The sequence below is a fragment of the Cavia porcellus genome, unplaced genomic scaffold (genome assembly GCF_034190915.1).
Source record: "Cavia porcellus strain 051 isolate PalLab524CR breed Dunkin Hartley unplaced genomic scaffold, mCavPor4.1 scaffold_7, whole genome shotgun sequence".
Lineage (NCBI taxonomy): Eukaryota > Metazoa > Chordata > Mammalia > Rodentia > Caviidae > Cavia > Cavia porcellus.
The window spans coordinates 42,058,926-42,078,202 of NW_026947490.1; the positions used below are offsets into that span (position 1 = coordinate 42,058,926).

Consider the following 19,277-nt stretch of genomic DNA (forward strand, 5'->3'; position numbering starts at 1 on the left):
CCCAGGCCAAAGGGGACAAGGGTCTCCTGGGTGACTCAAGGGAGCCACATCTAAAAGGAGCTCCAGGTGCCAGAAAGGGCCAGACGTGGGAAGGTCCTTAGGGACTCTATCCAGATCCCCGCCCTATTCGGTCGTCCTCTCGCAGATCTGGGGGTCAGGCGGTGGGACTAACGGGGCGGGGAGAGGGGCGGAGGGACCGCGGCGACCCGGAAGGCCCCCGGAGCCGGAAGGCGGGGGGGCGGGGCCTGCGCGCGGGGCGGCCGTGGCCGCGGGAGCCGGGAGCTGTGGGCCTCCTCTGTGCGGGGCGGGATTTGGGCCGGGTGGGGCCGGCGCTGCGGCAGGGTTGGGCGGGCCCCGGGCTCGGAACGCAGACGCAGGCGCAGGCAGGCAGAGCGGCCGCCCTGCCGGAGGTAAAGGTGCGCCTGGGCGGCGGGCAGAATGGGGAGGCACAGCCAGCACACGGCTCGGGCCTGACCCTCACTGCGCCGGGGCGGAAGCTGTTCGCGCATGCATTTTCCATGTGGGGAAACTGAGGCACGGGGTCACGCCGGAAGCACAGAGCCCCTGCGCGTGAACGGGAGGGGGTGGGCGTGGAGGCGGGGCTTGTCACTCTGCAGGTCTGAGCCCGGCAGGGTGGCTGCGCAGGCTGTCTCCTCAGGCCAGTGACTCAGGGCCTTGCCCTCTGGAAAGAGGAGCCGGGCGCTCGCTTGCTCCTTTGGAGATGATTCAAGAAAGGGTGACAGTATTTTCCAAGACTAGAGCAGTTTTGTGGGGATGATGAGCGTCCGTAGCTTTTTTGAGAAGCAGCAGGAGAGAGAGAAGCTGCACCCCAACACCAGGGGCTGTGGCAGAGCGGGCAGTGCCCTGCTGAAGGTGTGTGCCAACAGTGTCTTTCGGTGGATGCTGGTCCCTTGTCAGCCTGTACTTGTCACCACTCCAGAAGGGGGATCTGATGTGGCCTGAGTTTCTAAGAGAAATCAGGAATCTGAAAGGTGTGTGAAAGTCTTATGTTTAAGAAGCGGCAATTAATTAAAAAAGAAACCCACAGGCTCACCTGCCACAGGTGGTGACACCCACCTGTGACCTTTGCACTGTGGCCTTGCGAATAAGGAGAGATAAGGTTTGCCAAAGTCAGAGTGCACCTGAAGTTGTGTAAATTCCCCCAGCGTTGCCCATGAGTGGAAACTCAGAGCTCTCTATCTCATTGATTTTACAGTGCTGGGTCCTTGCATATCTTGTCTAATATTTCCTTAAAGGAGCACGGTGTGGCTGGGTGTGGTGGCACATGCCCATGATCCTGGCATTCAGAAGGCTGAGACTTGTGGACCAAGGATGGCAGGATGCAGGGTCCTCAGTCCTCCAGTCAGTGGGATCCCCGATAGTCTTCAGGGGGTCCTTCCTGAGACCTGTTTCTTGCACAATTGACATTAAAATCTGAGTCTAAACCTGAGCTAAGCTAGAAGGTGGTTGATATTTTACAATAGGATTTTAGCTTTTTGAAAGGCTTTACCAAAAAATGAGTTCCTTCGGTGATCTTAATGAGCACATGAAATAAACCTCCTTTTGCTTGTTCCCTTGCTTTTCAGGACCATGGCCACTGAGTAAGTCAGGTCATGCCCTGCATCTCCCTGTTTTTGGGCGGTTTCTGCCATGTTTTCTGTCTTTGATTTTGTGGTGTTTTATTTTGTTCTTGTGACAGGGTCTTGCTCTGTAGTGTAGGCTGACCTTGAACTCACTGGATAGCCCAGGCTGACCTCAAATTCATGCAGTCCTCCTGCTTCAGCTTCCCAAGTGTGCCACCATGCCCAGTCGCTTCTGCTATGTTTAGTGCCTTCCCTATAACAGTGTGAATTTATTGTCATGACTGGTGTGCAGACAACTCCTGATCACTAGAAGCAGGGAGAGAGGCCCTCATGGGGGTGGGGGGCCAGTCTGTTTAGACACAGGCACCCTGGAAGACAGGAGGTGTTGGCACACTCAGACCACAAGGCAGTCAGAGCAGGCCCAGGGACAGGCATTCCTGAGCTCTCCCTCCTCTCTGAGCCCACATTTCTGGGGGACACTTGTTGCCTACCTCTGAGTTCACAGACAGGGACACCGAGCATCCTAGGTTCTGCTCTCGGAATCTTGCTTCCCAAACAAAGTAAGCTCAGAAATGCAGAATCTTGTCCTGCCATCCTGGCTGATTAACAAGATCTTAAATGCATCCTTCTTATTGTTGAGGGAGTCATCTGCCTAAAGTGTATCACAAGGAAAAAGCAAGGGGGATTTGTGGGGCTGGAGCACATTGCCCACTCCTGGGGTTCAGAGTAGATTAGAAGGCTACCTCTTTGGCAGGAGGTGTGGATCTGCGATGTTTGCTCTAAGGGCTCAAAATTTTCTCACTCACTGAATTGAAAAAGGACGATTTTATGTTAGAGACTTGTAGTTCTAGCCTATTCTTGGATCCAAAAATTATAAAACCAAAAGCCACTGAGCAGTAGACTGTGCCCCAAACTTCCTTAATCACAGTCCTTTCTCAGCAGCTTCTGTCCATCGTAAGGAAAAGGGAAGTGTGCTGAGAATGAGTCATAGGCCCAGTGGAAGCTCTGAGAAGCTCTGCTGCGTAGATTTTCCTTCCCAGCCCCCCAGGGCCCTGTCAGCTGTGGGTTTTCCTTTCCTACCCTCGCTTGGGTGGCCCAGCCTGCCCTTGGTCACGCCTCTACTGGTCTCTCCCAGCCAGCCTGGGAGTTTCCTGACCCCAGATAATTATGCTAAAGGTTGTTTTTTCTAAAGAGGCATACAGTGATTTATTAGGCAGACTTTTAATAATAGTACACACTCAAAGAAATAGAGTGCAGGCCCTCAAGAGAGAGGAGCTATAGTTGGGAGCTAGGAATATTTGTGTATTTTCGATGGTGGAAAAGATAGTGGCCCATTTTACAGGTGAAAGGCATGAGCACCATCTTTTTTTTTTTTTTTTGATGGATAAACAAGATGGTTTGTTTAAAACCATTCTTCAAATTCTTGCAATCTCTTCCTTTATCTTATGATCAGGTTTCTGCACTTTATTATATCAGCTAAGCTATTGTATGAATTTAAAGTGTCTTTAAGGGTGATTGGGTATGACGGGTCCAAAAGAAGCACAAACAAACTAAAAAAAAATGATCTTTAGAAGATAACCATGGGTGACTCTGACTGCCCTGGGGTTATAGTCTTCTAGTTTTTAGTTCTGCTTTTCCTTATCTCCTTTCTACCTATCTTTATTTCTTCTGTATTACCTCATTTCCCACAAGTTTATTGTTCTCACGATCCATTTACCAGCCGTGTGATCCCAGCACTCTGGGAGCTGAGGTAAAAACTTTGTGAGTTTGAGCTCAGCCCAGACAATTGAGCGGCTTAGCAAGAGCCTGTCTCAAAATAAAACAGGCTGGGGATACAGTTCAGTGTGAAGTATTAGGTTCTGTCCCCAGTACCCAGTGTTCTTTATGAAAATAAAAGTGAAAGGAAAAGCCCATCTTTGCAGCTATGCTGCAGACTCCTGAAATTCTTTATTGTCAGCTTGCTCGTGCTCCGCCCCCCCCTTTCTGGTTTTTGGAGGCAGAGTCTTGCTATATAGTTCAGGCCCGCCTTGAACTTACTGTGTAGTCCACAGCAGTCCTCCTGCCTCAGTCTCCCAAGTGCTGGGATTATAGGCAAACACCACCACAGCCATTTGAGCTTGCTCATCTTACACATTTGTGCTTTTGGCCTTTCTTTTACTGTCTCATGTGTAGACCCACATGACTCTTTAAGACTAGTTGCTTCAGGAAGTCCTGACACAGTCTGCACTGTCCCAGACTCTAGTCACTTTGCATGTACCCTACCTGCACCGGGTACAGCCTGCAGCTGGTTTATCTCCATCTGAAACATAGGTCTGTGACACAGTGGGTCACAAAGCAGGCAAATGCTAGTGTGGTCCCAGAGTTCCGTTTTCTCTGGCTTGGGGTTAGCCTAGACGTCCAGTCCTATAAAGCAGGGCCCAGCTGGGACTTTCAGTGTTTGAGGACTTCCTGAGCCAACTGAATGGCCGCTGACACCTTGGGTCGGCTTTGTCTCCCCTGGGATAGCGGTAGAGCATGTGGCTGGGGTTGCTTTTGGTCTGTCACTAATCACAAGTTCATCAGTGGCTGAGAATGTTGGTCCACTCTGTGCCTTGCTTGCTCAGTAGCCAATAGCTGGCCCCTTCAGAGAACTTTCCACACAAGTGGACGTGGTCTCTTATGCACAAAGCCAAGCTGTTGTCTTTTCTTGAAAACGATAACCCTTCCTGAGAGCTCCCAGAAGAGTAATGTTTAAGTGGAAATTTCCCTGCCCTCATGAGAGCTGTGAATTGTCCTTTAAGGTCTGCCAAGATGCCCATCATGATGAACAGCATCATGAAGCTGCTCTGCACCATTTCCCAGGAGAGGAAAATGAAGGCGGCCGTCAAGCACTCTGGGAAGGGTGCTCTGGTCACAGGTGCTGTGGCCTTTGTTGGAGGTTTGGTCGGTGGCCCGCCAGGACTGGCTGTTGGTAAGTGTGGTGTCTCCCTGGGAGTGCCAGCCTTGGTGGTATCAGAAGAGGATCTTTGACGTTATAGAGAGGACTGCCTTGTCAGAGTGATGCCTGTGCACGGGGTTTGTGGAATGAAGGCTGCATCTGTGGCCTGACCTTTGTGTGTCTACTCTGTTGTGTTATCATGGTGGTATACAGCTATAATCCTGGTACTCTGGGAGACTGAGGCAGGAGAGTCTCAAGTTTGATCCCAGCTTGGGCAACCTAGTGTCTTAGTAAGACTTTGTTTTCTCAAAATGAAAAATAAAACAAGAACTGGAATATAGCTCAGGGGAAGGCCCTGGGTTCTATAGAGAGCTCTTCCCGGGCCTTGTCTCAGTCCAGGAAGTTTATATTTGTAATCTCATGGAAAAGTTATTGGAATTCTAGTGAGTTAATTCCAGACTACCACTTCCAGTGCAACCCACAGTGAGAATAAAGACGCTAAGACATATTTATAGTTACAGAGAGCCAAGGGGGCCCTAAGTCCAGCCAGGATAGTGGTTTATGAACAACAGCCTCAACCTGGGGCCCAACTGGGATTTCATTACCTCAGAAGGGAGTGGCTTGAGGTTGAGTGACTGTGAGAAAGCCCGGAAGTACATGACTGGGTGCTACCAGTGGGTGAGATGGGGCCTGAGATCACCTCTGGAGTATGCAGAGAGAAGGACGTATAGAAAGGGCGAAGTGCGTAACACAGTTGAGCAGCACCTAGTGTTTTGGGGGTCACTGCCTCAGTTCTGATGTGCAAACTTTTCTGCCCTGGGAAGTCATAGCCTCTTATTTTGAGGCTCATCCTACTTGTGGCACAGTGGCTCGACCATGTGTTTTGTGAGGATGGGGCAGGAAACAGCGACTGAAACAATCTCCCTTCATAGATTACTCATCAGCATCTCAGCCAGCCCTCATTACATTGCTCAGAGCCCGCTGAAGGGATACAGAAACGGCCTGGCCAGCCCTGTACATGTCAGCACATGGAGACAGAACCAGGTTTAGCGAAAATGGAGATAACTGCTCTCTGTTCACAGTGAGTCATGCAGGTGGTCCTCCTCGGGTTCAGTCCTCAGGACTGAAAAAGAGTAAACAGTGGGAAGGACATGAGCGTCTTTGTGAATGTCTCAGAAGGGCACAGCGCTCTTTGCTATGACTTCTGTGTCTCTCTGATACTAGAGGACGCCTTTCCCAGGGTGGAGGATCCCAGTGGCACTGACGTCACTGTTCTCCAGGATGCATCCTGGAGGCTAAAGATAGGTGCCTGTGACCTTCGGATCCCCGTGACCATCAGGTACCCATCCATGTCACTGTTGTGTTCAGCTGGGAACTGGTGGGGATGCCGCGGTTACTGAGCCCCTACTCTGAGCAGATGCTGTGCGGCAGCCCCCGGCCAGTGTCCCCTCTCCCAGGCAGTGTGTGCAGAGCGAGGGAGAGATGCTTCCCTTCCGTGTTTCAGGGTGAGTAGGAGAGCGCAGCGTGCCCTGCAGCCAGAGGAGCAGACCAGCAAGGGAACTGTTGGTGGAGTCTCCACCTCTCATTCACCACCTGCTTCAATTTAGGAAGCAGTTTCTAGTGGTGAATGAAAGTGTGGTCTAACATTTCTGCAGTTCCGGCAGCTAAGATGAAGTTCCTCTCCCTGGATTAGGAACAGAAAGAATTCCCTTGTCCCCAGCCTTGGAATTGCTGTGTGGCTCAGTGCGGTGGGCCAAACTATAGGCTAGGGTGGAGTCAGAAGACCCCGCCTCATCCAGGGCCCTGAGATGAGGCGCCCTCTGGTGGCCTTGCAGCACAGTTCAACTGGTGGCGCCATGATGGCTGGGCCTCTGCCACGCTGGGCTCAGGAGATGTTTGCCTAATGCCTGCTTGCAGGGTGGTAAAACTCTTCCTTTCTGGGTCGCAGTCTCCTTGTGAACATGGGCTGGAGAGAGAATCCCTTTTATGCCCAGGTTGACTTCTGAATCTCAACCAGTGGGCGAGGAAGGCTTTCTGCTCTTCCCTTCAATAGCAAGATTGACATCCAAGGACATTTCATAAAACCAAAGCCACACGGGGAGAAAAACAAGTGTGGAGATGGCCCTGGACCTGCCCAGGGTATATTTGCCTTTGCAAATTTGGAGAATTCTCAAGTCCTAACTTCAGCCCCTTCCCATCCAGGAGGGAAGCAGTGAGGGAGCAGATAAAGCTATTTCCTTGTTCCTCGTCTGCACCCCAGCTGAGTGCTCCTGGGGCACCTTCCTGGGATCATCGTAAGGCACTGTGCCCAGCTGCCTTCGGAGAGCACATATTTTATTCAGATTGAGCAAAGCTGGCAGAGAGCAGGCTGTCTGCAGGAGAACCCGGGAGACTTGGTGCTTCCAGGCCTGGGTCATGGATGAGAGCATCATTTTACCCAGAAAACAAAGGAATTTTCTCTTCGCTGAAGAGCTAGTCATTTGCTGGTTGATATTCCTGGCGACTTTTTGCATTAAGTGCTGCTCTAAATCAAATATTGATGTTCTCATAAAGGTTTAGTGCAGAGGAGTACAACTCTTGTCGGCTCTATGCATTTCACTGGTGTCATGGGGAAAAATTCAGTAAAAGTTGTAAATTAGCTGGCTTCCCCACTCTGGCATGTTCCCCTCCTTCCGGGACGACACAGGCTGGGCCTGGGCCTGGACCAAAGGCAGCAGTATCTGCACCAGGGTGGCTTCTCTTTGGCCCAGGTTGCTTTTTGTAAAACCATCCTTTTCTCTTTTCTTTTCTTTCTTTCTTTCTTTCTTTCTTTCTTTCTTTCTGGAGTTGAATATTTTGTCTCTTGTGCTGCAAAGCTGTTGCTTCTCTGTATAAAAGCAGCACTGGCAAATGGAGAACATTGTAAAATTATTACGGCATTGTTCTTCATCTGACAGTGGGCAGCTAGCACAAGCTTTTCTGTCCTCCCTGTATTTCCAAGGGGAAGGTCACTGAAGTATTTTGACCAAAACCCAGAGAAGGATAAGCAAGTCATAATATTACAAACGACTTATGAGAACACTTCTCCTTTACATGGTTTTTTAATAACTATTTTTTGTGATGGGTCATTTCCTGAAGAATATCAGAACCTACATCCTAAGCCAGGCACACCTGAAATTTCAGCACTTTGGAGGATGAGGCAGGAGGATTGCCGCAAGCCCAGCCTGGACTACCCAGGGACTTCAAGGCCTTCTTGAACTGTATAGCAAGATCCTACCTCAAAAAACAAAAACCTTGCAGCCTAGTCTAAGACTCAAAAAGATACATATCGTGTTTATTTGCAGTCACTAGGAAGTGGAGGGGTATTTTCTTCCAGTAGCTGTATTGGGAGTAGTTTCTTTCCCATCTGTATTTCTAACAGTTTGTCTTAAATCTTTTGTCCACCACTGATTTAAAACAATGCTGCTGCAGTGAGTTATTTATTTCATACTTGTGATGTAGGGGTGCTGCTTTCACCCCTCGATTGACTTCTTTTTCTTTTGGTACCAGGGATCAAACTCATGACCTTGCACCTACCAGGCAGGCGTTTTTCCATTGAGCTAAATCCCCGGCCCAGATTTTTATGTTTCTCATACACTGCTTCACTCACGAGTTCCTCTAGCTCTGAAGGGTATCAGCCGCATGTTTGTTGGCCACCCGTCTTTATAGCAGGATTTGCAGACGAGCCCTGGATTTTCTGCAAGGCTTTCCCCCTGATAGAGGGGAGTGGAGCTCACTGGCAGCTTTCACACTTTGCAAAGCACCGACTCATCTTGCTTTTTCACTTTCATCTCAGCTTCTGGCGGACCTCAGTAAACAGTACCACCCAGGGCTTCCTGTGCTGATTCCCGCTGCTTCAGTGCCCTTGTCTGTCGGTCTCCTTCGTGTTTCTTTGTCAACTTATGCACCGTGAGCAGAGCGGGCCAGGCAGGGCACAGAGGGCACCCTGGTGCAGGCTGGGTTCACAGTGCCAGGTTTGCAGGGATAACTAGGCTCACCGGGCTGCACCTTGGGCCTAAAGCAAACTCTTCATTTTGCGGTAATAATAGATTTACAGAGAAGTTGCAGAGGTTGTGTAGAGGATAACGGCCCTATCCTTCACCCCGCTTTGTTTTCCCCAGTGCTGACATGGACCACAGCGTACTGTCAAAGCTGAAAGCCAACGCTGACACATCACTGTTCACTGTACCCCGGCCTTGCTTTAGCCCTCTCCAGTGCTTACACAAATGCTCTTGTTTTGTGGCATTGCACTGAATTGCCCTGTTTCTCTGGTCTCTTCTGGTCCATGACAGTTTTTCAGACCAAGAGGTTTTTTGTGACCTTGATCTTTTGGACGGCTACTGAGCAGATATTTTATAGAATAGCTCTCAATTTGGGTTAATCAGATATGTTTCCTGTGGTCAGCCTGGGGTTATGGGTTTTGGAAAGAATATATTGGAGGTGAAATGTCCTCCTCTCCTTGGCCCAGGAAGACAAGACAGCCACATGACATCACTAGAGATGTTGACCTTGATCACTCAGTCAAGGTCGTGTGTGCTGGATTTTTCCACTGTGGAGTTTCTGTTTCCTGTTCTGTAGGAGTGAGTCACTAGGTCCACCCAGGCTGCATCTTTAAATATCTGATTACTGATATTTAAAAATTGGGAGACATTTTAAAGATACACGGCAAAGGGTCACAGCTGGAGACGGGGACCCTGCACCCCAGGTTGTCACAGGACTGCTCTGGCCATTTCACTCCTTTTGCTCACCCCACTGGCCCCTGAAGGTACTGGAGCTTGAGACCCTCCCCCGAGACACTGTCCCTCGCCTTGTGCCATCCTGGGTGTGGCCTGGGTAGGTGGAATTTTCCATGATAAGGTATATTCAGGACCCAGAAGAGTATGCCTTAACTTAGGCAGTGCATTTCAATTTTTAAAAAAGGTTTGTGCGGGGGCTGGGGGTTTAGCTCAGCGGCATAAGCGCCTGCCTTGAAAGCAGGCAGTCGTGAGTTCGATCCCTGGTACCGATAAAAAGGAAAAAGACAAAAAAATAAAATAAAATAAAATAAAAAAGGTTTGTGCTATTGCTAGGCAGCACAGAGAGAAATGGTAATCTGTATTAAATTTGCTATATATCCAAAGCACTGGAGAGGCTTGTGAAAATGTTGCTTTAAGAGTAAAGAACTTTCTGTTCTGTTCCCAGGGCCCTTTAGCCAGGGGGGGTTCCACTGGCGTAGTCCTGGTGGGGGGGGGTCACCCGCTTCATTTTGCCTCTTAGTGGGAAGCTTAGGGAAGGCGTGTTCAGGTTCAATTATCTGAGCACAGGGACAGAAGACCACATAAACCTTTGCCCTCCGTGCTGCCTGGTGGATGAGGGGGGAAGCCAAGCTCATTCTGACCTGTTCATCAATGTCCCCATTTGTCATCAAGGTGGACATGCGCTCAGCGAGAGCCCGAGGCCAGTGTGTAGAGGGAGGCCTCACTAATTGAACTGTTCCTTGTTTTCTAGGGGGGGCTGTTGGGGGTCTCCTTGGTGCCTGGATGACGAGTGGACAATTTAAGCCAGTTCCTCAGATACTAATGGAGCTGCCCCCCTCCGAGCAGCAGAAGCTGTTTAATGAAGCTATGGCCATCGTTCGGAACTTGGATTGGACAGATGCTGTGCAGCTGACCACGCTGGTCATGGGCAGCGAGGTCCTGAAGGAGCAGCTGCTGGCCATGCTGGTGAACTATGTCACCCAGGAGCTGCGAGCCGAAATTCGCTATGACAACTAGGCTGCTACCCTGGGGAAGTCACAGGGTGATTGTCACAGGGCTGCTGGGCGTTGAGAAAGGCACCCGTCATCCAAGTGTCACTTTGCACCGGAGCCAAACGTGCTGCTGCAGAGGCCAGAGCAGGACTGGGTCGTGGCCCAGCGACTGTTTCCAGGGAAGGTGTGTTTTGTGCTATTTGCATTCATGTTGCCCGGCAGCCTGGGGAGCTGCATAAGCAAAGGCAGCCCCATGCAGGCCCTGTGGTCACTCTCCAAATCCTCTGAATCGCACAGGAGCCTGGAGAAGTCAGTTTGCACCACTGTCTCACAGTACACATTTCTAGGCCCCCTCACTTTGTGAGGCTGGCTTCTCTGCTGGGCCTCTGTCACAGGACTGGACCCCGAGGCACCCGGTTTACAGGGTTTCAGAGCTGGCCCTTTCCAGAGCCCTGTTCCCTCCCGAGTGTACCCTGCTCTGCCAGTGACTTGAAGGTTGAGCCATAAAAACTGCACACACTGGATGCCTCCTCCCACTGGCTGCAGGCCTGGCCCTCCTTCTCCTCTCAGAAGTCATGGGAGTTCTTTTATTACTGTTATTCTGACTCTTTTTGTGTTCTCTCAACTTAGGTTAAATATCACTTCAAATATTTCTTCCCTCTAGATACGGTCTTGCACACATTGCCCAGGTTGACCTCAAACTCCTGGGCTTAGGCGATTGCCCTGTGTTGGTGGGACTACAGGATTGCACCACAGTGCCCAGCTTCATCTCAAAGCCCACTGTTCACTGTGCAGCGTAGGATGGCCTTGAACTCAGCCAATCCTGCTTCAGCCTCCCACGTGCAGGGATTGTAAAGTATCACCGTGTCCAGTGCCTGCCACGTCTATCTAAAACCAGCGCTGTTGCCTCAGAAGACAAACCACAGCTCATAGTTTACTTGTGTCAAGTATAAAATTACAACATATTTAAAGATCTTAAGTGAGCTGGGCATAGGGGAATATGTCTCTGGTCCCAGCTACTTGGAAGGCTGAGGCAGGAGGATCACCTGAATCCAGGAATTCAAGACCAAACTTAGAAAACAATGAAACCCAGTCTCAAGACAGAGGCAGACACAGAGAGATCTTATTTGGATTTTATTCACAATTATAGAATCAGGCAGCAGCTTCTATAAAATAGCGTGAGTTTTTGGAAAAGCCAAGCAGAAGAGCTAAATAGAGAAAGCTGAGAGAAATCAGAAACAGAACAAAAATGTGTAGTTTCAAACTGACCTTCCTTGTAGAGGTTAAAGAGAGAAAACTGTCACCCCAGCACAAGCTGGCTTGTTGGGGATGTTTCTCTCTGTCCCTCTGTCTGTCTCTTGATTTTTTGAGACAGGGTCTTACTATGTACTTCAGGCTGGCCTTGAACTCACTGTGATTCTCCTGCCTCAGTCCCCCAGTGCTGGGATTGATTACGGGGTGCACCACCACACCCGGAAGCTGTTATCTCCTATCATCCCGACTTCTCCAAAAGAGGACCAATGAGACCACTTTGGTTTGGCCGCCTGGGTCTGGTGCTTGAGCTCCGTCCAGGCCAGAGGCCTCTCACAGATTTAATTTAACCTTTCTTTCTCGCCTCTTTATCTCCTGTCCCTGTTGGAAAAGTTATGCCCGGCTCTCCCTCCCTGGCTCCTCTTTTCTCTCTTTCTCGGCTGCCAGGATGTGAGCGGCTTTTCCTCCACCATGCCCCTCTGCCGTGCTTTTTCTCCTTTAGAACCAGCAACCATGGACTAAAACTGAGCCAAAATAAACGTTTCTTCCTTCCAGTTATGGCTGCCGGGTACTGAGTCTCAGTAACAAGAAGTGACTTAAGACGCCCTTAAAGATTGCCCCAGGACTGTACTCTACCTTCACAGCTGCGACTCAACTGTGTCATCAGGACGCAATAAGCTTTTCTGAAGTCATTTTCATGGGTTTGGTGTAAAGTAGCTGATATTTGAAGGCTTGGGAAGGTACCAGGCTTGTGGCTTTAAAGGATGGAAGGAGGCTCCCCCAGGACAGGCCCAGAGACCTTCCCTCCCAGGCTGGCAGCAGAGCCTTTCTGTCCCCAGGCCCTGGGGTGGGGCATGGGCAGGATTTGGAGCTGCAGCTCAGGCCTCCCAGGATGCACAGGGAGGCGCTTCTGAGGGCCAACTCTGGGAGAGCTCAGTGCCCCCCTCCACAGGTATAAGGCAAGCCCCAGCCTGAGCTGTACCCCAGGGCCAGTCAGGGAGGATGGCGCTCAGGCTGCACAGGTCCTGTGCCCTAGCACAGTCACCCCCCCAGAGCTGACCAACCTGGTTCCTGAGGTTGCACTGGAGTTGAATTAATGAGGAACAGGATGGGCTGGGAAGGACTTTCTGTGACTGAAAACTGGGCATGCCCCTTCCTGTTGGGTTGTCACCTCTGCTTTTTCTGCTGAATAAGACCCTCACATTGTCTCTTGAACTACAAATATCTAAGATCAGGGCGCGACCACCAGCCCCTTTTGTTACAGCTTTAGTAGGCTCTACAGTTGTCCTCTTTTTTAGTGTTAAGGACAAAACAATGCTTTGCAGATACATGAAAAGGAAACCAGAGTAGAGCCTTCTGGATCCAGGCTTTAAGGTGAGGTGAGCCTTCCGCACCTTGACCAGCATGCTAACCTCTGCTTTTGCTCACACATCCTCTTGGAAGAATCAGGGGTCATGGAGGTCCCTTTGTCAGGCAGTTGGCCCCCACCCACTCGTACCCCTGGCCCGCCAGGCCCAGGCGACTCAGGTCTCAGACCCAGTGTTCACCAAGGCCCTGCCCCGGCCAGGCTGCACTGCTCTGGGACACACACCAGCCAGGAGACGGAGAGGGCCCAGCACCCAGCCAGCGCAGCCTCTGATATAGCGGAGAAGCTGCTGAAGACTCATCCGGGAAGAGCTGGCCCTGGTGGGACTCCTGGCTGAGAGTGCAGGGGACTTCCAAACTTGGAACCCCCCTGTCCCAGGAGCTGAAATCCTGATCTACAACGGGATTTCTTCTCAGCTCCTGCCATTTTAGATTTTATATTTCTGCATATTTGTGAACTGTGCTTATTTTCGAATAAGTAATAACCACTTGTTACAAAATGTAAAAATACTCAAGAGCTCAGCCTGTGGGGAAAGCTTCCCCCTTGCTAACTCTGGTTAAAGGAACAGGGAAAGGGTTGGGTTGTGGCCCAGCCTTTGTTGCCTCCAGAGGTGGACCCGTTTCCTCCATGCCTTTAGCTGTGGGTTTTTTGTTTGTTTGTTTTGTTTTTGTACCAGGGATCAAACTCATAACCTCGCACTTGCCAGGCAGGTGCTTATGCCGCTGAGCTAAACCCCGGGCCTAACTCTGTTTTAAAATAGCCTTTGGAAACTCTTCATTTCCCTTTTACTGCTAGTGTGTATTGCTGAAGATTTGGGGAAACCCAGAGCCATATAATAAAATAAAATCTACAAAATCCACCATCCTGAAGACAGCTGTGATGCAATGTCTATTTCCTGCAAAACTTCAAATACTATGTGTATATATTTCTAATAGATTTGCATTTTTACTCGACCTCTTTACACACGTTTATCAATTAATATTTTAATACTTAGGATTTGGGGTGTTATCTCACACCCTGTACCCATCTGGAATGGCTGTGTAGCACTGAACTGAACTGTTGAAACACACAGGGCTTTCCTTTATGTAGATTTTTACTATCATAGTGTTGCAGTAAACATTTTGGTATTATTCTCTTTGTACTTTGAATCTTCTTTCTTTCTTTTTCCCTTCCTTTGACAATACTGAGGTTTGCCTCCATGACCTTTACACTGAAATATATCCCGAGACAATCCTTTTTAAATTTTAAATTTTTTTATTTTGAGACAGGATAACCACTAAATCGCTAAATTGGGCTTGAACTTGCAATTCTCCTGCCTCATCCTCTCAAAATACTAGGACTACAGGCATACATCCCTATGCACAGCAGTGTTTTAGATTTTGATAGCTGTTTTGTTTTGTTTTTTGATACCGGATATCGAACTCACGACTATGCTTGCAAGGCAGGCGCTTATGCCACTGAGCTAAATCTCCAACCCGATTTTGATAGTTTTTGAATAATGACAGGTAAGAGTCCTCATAGTGAAATCACTAGGGTAGAAAGTTGGTAGTATTTTAAAAACGGGTTGCTACATTCAGTTGAAATTCTCCCAGAGAAGTAATGTCAGTAATTCATTCTCCCAGCAAGATACAGAGTGCACACCGATCACTGTATTTTCCCCAGGGAATGGAATAGTGGGGCTATTAATTTGGTGGGTGATCCCCGAGATCCTGGTTTATTTGTTTTTAATCCGAGTGGTGTCAGCTGGGCTGCTGGCGCGGTCCCCTGTGATCAGGGGCCCGGGAGCCCTCACATCGCAGGTTGGGGGTGTTCCTGTGGCCCTGTGGGGCAGAGCGAGCAGGCAGCCTGGGGAGGGACCCAGTAATTATAAAAAGAAACCATCTGTCCAGGGCCGATTATTAACCCGCCTGGGGTACTGACATGACAGCGCCGAGCGTGGTTTTTCACAGGCAGATGGTGTATTTTTAGCTGGAATGAACATTTCCATATTTCTGTGTTGGACATGTCTGGCTCGGCTTGCGGAGTGCAGGCTGCGGAGCAGGGAGCAGGGCCCCTCGCAGGACTGCCAGCCCCATTTGTTATTGCAAGGCGCCATCTAGTGGTCACGCAGGTGACCCCGCTCCTCACCCCACGGTCGGGCTCACAGCGCCCTCTCCTGGTCACCGGCGCCCCCGGCACCCCCTCGAGTGGAAGGCGGCTCGGGCAGGGTACTGCTTGATGGGTTCCCTGTAGGAAAGCGCAGAGGCCTTCCTGAGGTTTTAATAAGCTATGCGCAGAACATCAGCCGCGTCTCCTGCAACCTTTTTGCCTATAAAACAGAATGTGTCTCGATCCCGAGCAAGCAACATTTGGCACTTACGAAAAGCCAGGACTCATCATCTGAAGCTTGCAGGGAAGGAGCTGTCACGCTGTGGCTTCAGGTTGCCAGAACCAGATAGATGGCTTTATTAGCTGGAGCAGGGCCGTTATGACAACCGCGAACTGGGACCGGACAGAGTCAGCCTTGGAGTCAGACATGGGTACCCCCAAGTCCTGGAGAAGGGAGAAATTGGAAGATGCCCCCTCCAGTACTGGGGATTAAACCCAGGACCTTCTTTCTCACCCCCTTTGTATTTTTAAATTTGAGTAGAGACTAAATTGTCCAGGCTGGGCTGGAACTTTGGATCCTCCTGCCTCAGCTTTTTTTTTTTTTTTTTTTTTTTTTTTTTTGGTCTTTTTCTTTTTTATGGTACCAGGGATCGAACTCACGACTGCCTGCTTGCAAGGCAGGCACTTATGCCGCTGAGCTAAATCCCCAGGCTGCTGTCTCAGCTTCTTAAAGTGCTGCAGTTACAGTGATACGACAGTATATCTACCTGAAAAGTGTATTTTTTTTTTCCTATCGATGTAGTAGCAACTTGTTTTATTTTTCTGGATTTTAAAAAAAAAATTCTGGATTTTAAAAGGAGGATTTTACTCGTTCTTATTAGCAATTATACAAGTATAATATCTATGAGATACCTGCTATAAACTAATTAATTAGTGAAAATAAATTCAAGTGATCAAACCCAAATTTGGCAGGTCTATGTGAACGCAGGGTAAGAATTTGTACACACAGGAGAGGCAGGCACATAATGACAGCCTTCTGGGAAAGTGATTTGAAGACAAAAAAAAAAAAAAAAAATCCCAGGAGCCATAAAATTGTACAGACTTTCTAGCCAAACAATTTTACCTCAGGGAAAACATTCCAATAAAACAATTCGAATGGTGGGGCAGTATTGATAGCATTGCTGTGTACAATAGGAGGAAAAGGGGAAATTATTCCAAAATTGAAAACAGGGAAATAGTTATACTATATATGTGGGCATTATAGTAGGATACTAATAGCCAAATTTAATAAATCACAAGTGGGACTGCACATATGAAATTCAGTGGAAAGCCCTATATGTATTGTCTGCCTTATATAAAATTCACACTTGTGTGCTTCGAGAAAGAAAAAAGGAAAAAGAGAAATTGCAAATGGTGCTCAGGATCTCATGGGCTTCCTGTCCCAGGAAAGCGGAACTCAGAAGAACAGAATAGGGAGGCCCAAGTCCCCAAATGTGGCCAGCGTGTGTCGGGGGGAGGAGCAGTGGCATTTTAGAAGGTGTTATTTATGTGCGTATGAACCAAACAACAACAGCCAGGTCACATACATGGAGACCTGGCGGTAGATCCCCAAGCCCCAGGAGCTGCCTCCGGGGAATGTGTCCTCAGGAGCCCCCTAGGAATTCCTCAGGAGCCCCCTAGGAACAGGAGGCTCCTAAAGGTGGGACCCCATCTGGTAAATTCCAAAGCACACCCAGACCACCAAACGTTCATGTGATAAGCTATGAATACTGACCAAGGCTGGAGGGCAGCAAACTGAAGTCGTCTGGATGTAGGGTCCTGTCACCTCTATCTAGATGTCTCTCTAGAGCCTCATATACTTGTAGGGGAGGTTTGGGAGTGTGATTAACTACATGGGCTTATAGCTGATTCCCCCTGGTGGGAGGTAGGTTGGGCGGAAGAGGCGGTCCCTGGGGTGTGGCCAGCAGGGGTTTATCCGCCCCTCAGCTCTCTGCTTCCTCCTGCCTTGCCTACAGCATCTCTCCTTCCCCGTCCCCTCTGCCATGCTGCCCGAATTTGGAGTCAGCTGAGTATAAATCGAAACCTCTACAAATTGTGAGCCAAACAAAACCTTGCTTCCTTTAACTTGCAGGTGTCGGGTACTTTGTTCCAGGGACAAGAAAGTGACTAAGGTAGGAAAGGAATACAGGGCAGAAACGTGAGCTACAGATCTAGTGTTAAATTTTGTAGTAACTCCATTTTAAAAATGAACAAATTGATGAAATTAATTTCCTGATACACTTCAACCCAATATATCTGATATACTATCCCTTCACAGGTAATCAATATACAAGATTATTGAGATACATATTTTCAGTATTTTTCCCATGCAGTCTTTGAAACTAGGTGTATATTTTATACCCAACAGCACATCTCAGCTCTGCCACGTCAAGCCACACATGGCCAGTAGCTACCATACTGGGCATCAGGGATCTACAAGATATACAATAGAAAATCTAAATATAAAAGACTTCTCTTTTTGTGCCCCTGGAGTTCCATGATAAAAAACATTTCCTATAAGAGGAATTTCTGTCCCTCCTTTGTTCTGAAGTCCAGCACCGAGGTCCCTGGTAGAGACTGAGAGCAGGTGGTGAGGGGCCATGAACTACAATGGGTCCCCATTCCAGCCCCAGTTCATGTGTGGAAGCCCTCATCCCAGGGTGATGGTATTCAGAGATGGGATCTTTGGGAGATGAGGCTATGAGGGTGGGGGCCCCATCGAGACATTAGTGCCCTTGTAAGAAAAGAGATGTGGCAGAGTCGAATCAGGCCAGGGCCACGATGGTGGACTTCCAGCCTCCTGAGCGGTGAGAAGATAAATCTGTCACAGAAGACTGAGCTGGAAGGACAAGGTAGGGTGTGGAGACTTAAGGGCTTGCTGGTGGCTTCCCCGATCCTGCTTTCCAGCCAGATTTCAGGGCAGGACAGGTTCCCCTGTTGGGAGAGTCTAGTGTGCCTGCGACATGAGTGAAGACATCCTCCCTGGACAGACTTAAACACCCTGGAAGAGATCAGCTGTCCTCCTATGCCGAGCACAGAGAACCTGGCCACAGAGTTCTGCAGGATGGCAGCTCCGAACCTCTGTCACCTACCACCATCACCTGTCCTCTGCATGTGGCTGAAGAGATGCCCCTGCCACAGGGTCTGGCCTCACCTTCACTCAACCTCTTTCCTCACATCAGGCTGCAGTGTCCCGGGCAATTATCTCATACTTCCCCAGTCCATTTCCTTTCCCACTAACTGCTTTTGACCTCTGTCCTCTGATGGTGACCTTGCTTCCTGTGTCACTGAGAAAAGGGAAGTAATTGAAGAAGAATGCTCACTTCCTGTATGTGTGCCAGTGGGGCTATCTTTCTTCCTAGGACTCCACAGTGACCTTGCTCTTGACAGAGGCCACCCCTCCCCTGGGCCGTGGATCCTGACCCCCACTCCCAAGGACTCTGCTCCAGCCATTCTTGGCTGTGTTTTGTGGTCACCATTTCCTCTTTTCTACACACCCTGCCCCCTCATCATCGTGGACATGTATGTGAGTTCTCCAACAAGGAACCAGGACAGGCAGCTGGAAAAATAATATTTGGCACAACTGAATAATTCCATGCCGAAGGATGAAGGCGGATCCCTTAAGTTGTACTATATAAAAAAATCAGTTAAAATAGATCATAGATCTAAGTGTAAGAAGTAACTATAAACCTCTTGAAGTATAGGAATATATCAATGACTTCTTAGATTGGCAAGTGTGAGGTCATGAGTTCGATCCCTGGTACCAAAACAAACAAACAAAAAAATGGACACAAATATACAAGTGACGAATGAAAAAAAAATCAGTCAGTGGAGTGCCATTAAAATTAAAACCTTTGTTGGGTGTGATGGTACAAGATATAATACTAGCCCTTGGGAGAATAAGGTGGGAAGATCATGAGTCCAAGGCCAGCCTGGGTTATACAGTGAGTTTGAGGACCGCCTGGACTTCGTAGTGAGACCCTGTCTCAGCCAAAACCAAAACCAAACAAACAAAAGAACTCCAACTAAAACTAAGTTACATATAAAAAATTTAAAAACATGAATAAATACAAACTTTATGGGACAGATATCATTAATAAAGTTTAAACTTCAAGTAGAAGAAAATTACAAATTACGTACTATATCTGATAAGGGACTAATACCGAGAATATGTAAGAACTCCGACAACTTGTGAGTGCCAAGAAGATGCTCAACACTGTCAGTCATCAAAACCACAGTGTGACACCACCTTCTGGGCCAGATAAAATGAAGTTGGTGTTGTGGGGA

The 19,277-nt window shown here is 48.8% G+C and overlaps 1 protein-coding gene across 7 annotated transcripts; it reads left to right on the plus strand.

The window, feature by feature from the left end:
- Positions 1 to 257: 257 nt before the first annotated feature.
- On the plus strand, positions 258 to 13,732 carry CUNH19orf12 (chromosome unknown C19orf12 homolog). 7 transcript variants are annotated; one of them, XM_005002257.4, is made up of 4 exons: positions 275 to 410; positions 1,587 to 1,601; positions 4,364 to 4,533; positions 10,006 to 13,732. In XM_005002257.4, the coding sequence occupies exons 2-4, from the start codon at positions 1,591 to 1,593 to the stop codon at positions 10,269 to 10,271; spliced, it is 447 nt and encodes a 148-aa protein (XP_005002314.2). In that variant the 5' UTR covers positions 275 to 410; positions 1,587 to 1,590; the 3' UTR covers positions 10,272 to 13,732. The 7 variants fall into 7 exon arrangements, with proteins under 7 accessions (XP_005002315.2, XP_003466574.2, XP_005002314.2 ...); XM_005002256.4 differs by having other exon boundaries at positions 290 to 416; XM_013149147.3 differs by lacking the exon at positions 275 to 410 and adding an exon at positions 445 to 992.
- The last annotated feature ends 5,545 nt before the right edge of the window (positions 13,733 to 19,277 follow it).

Excerpts from the sequence above, each read along its gene's own strand:
- CUNH19orf12 (XM_005002257.4), top strand. Across the intron at positions 4,534-10,005 it reads CCCGCCAGGACTGGCTGTTG|GGGGGGCTGTTGGGGGTCTC; the intron begins GTAAGTGTGGTG and ends CTTGTTTTCTAG.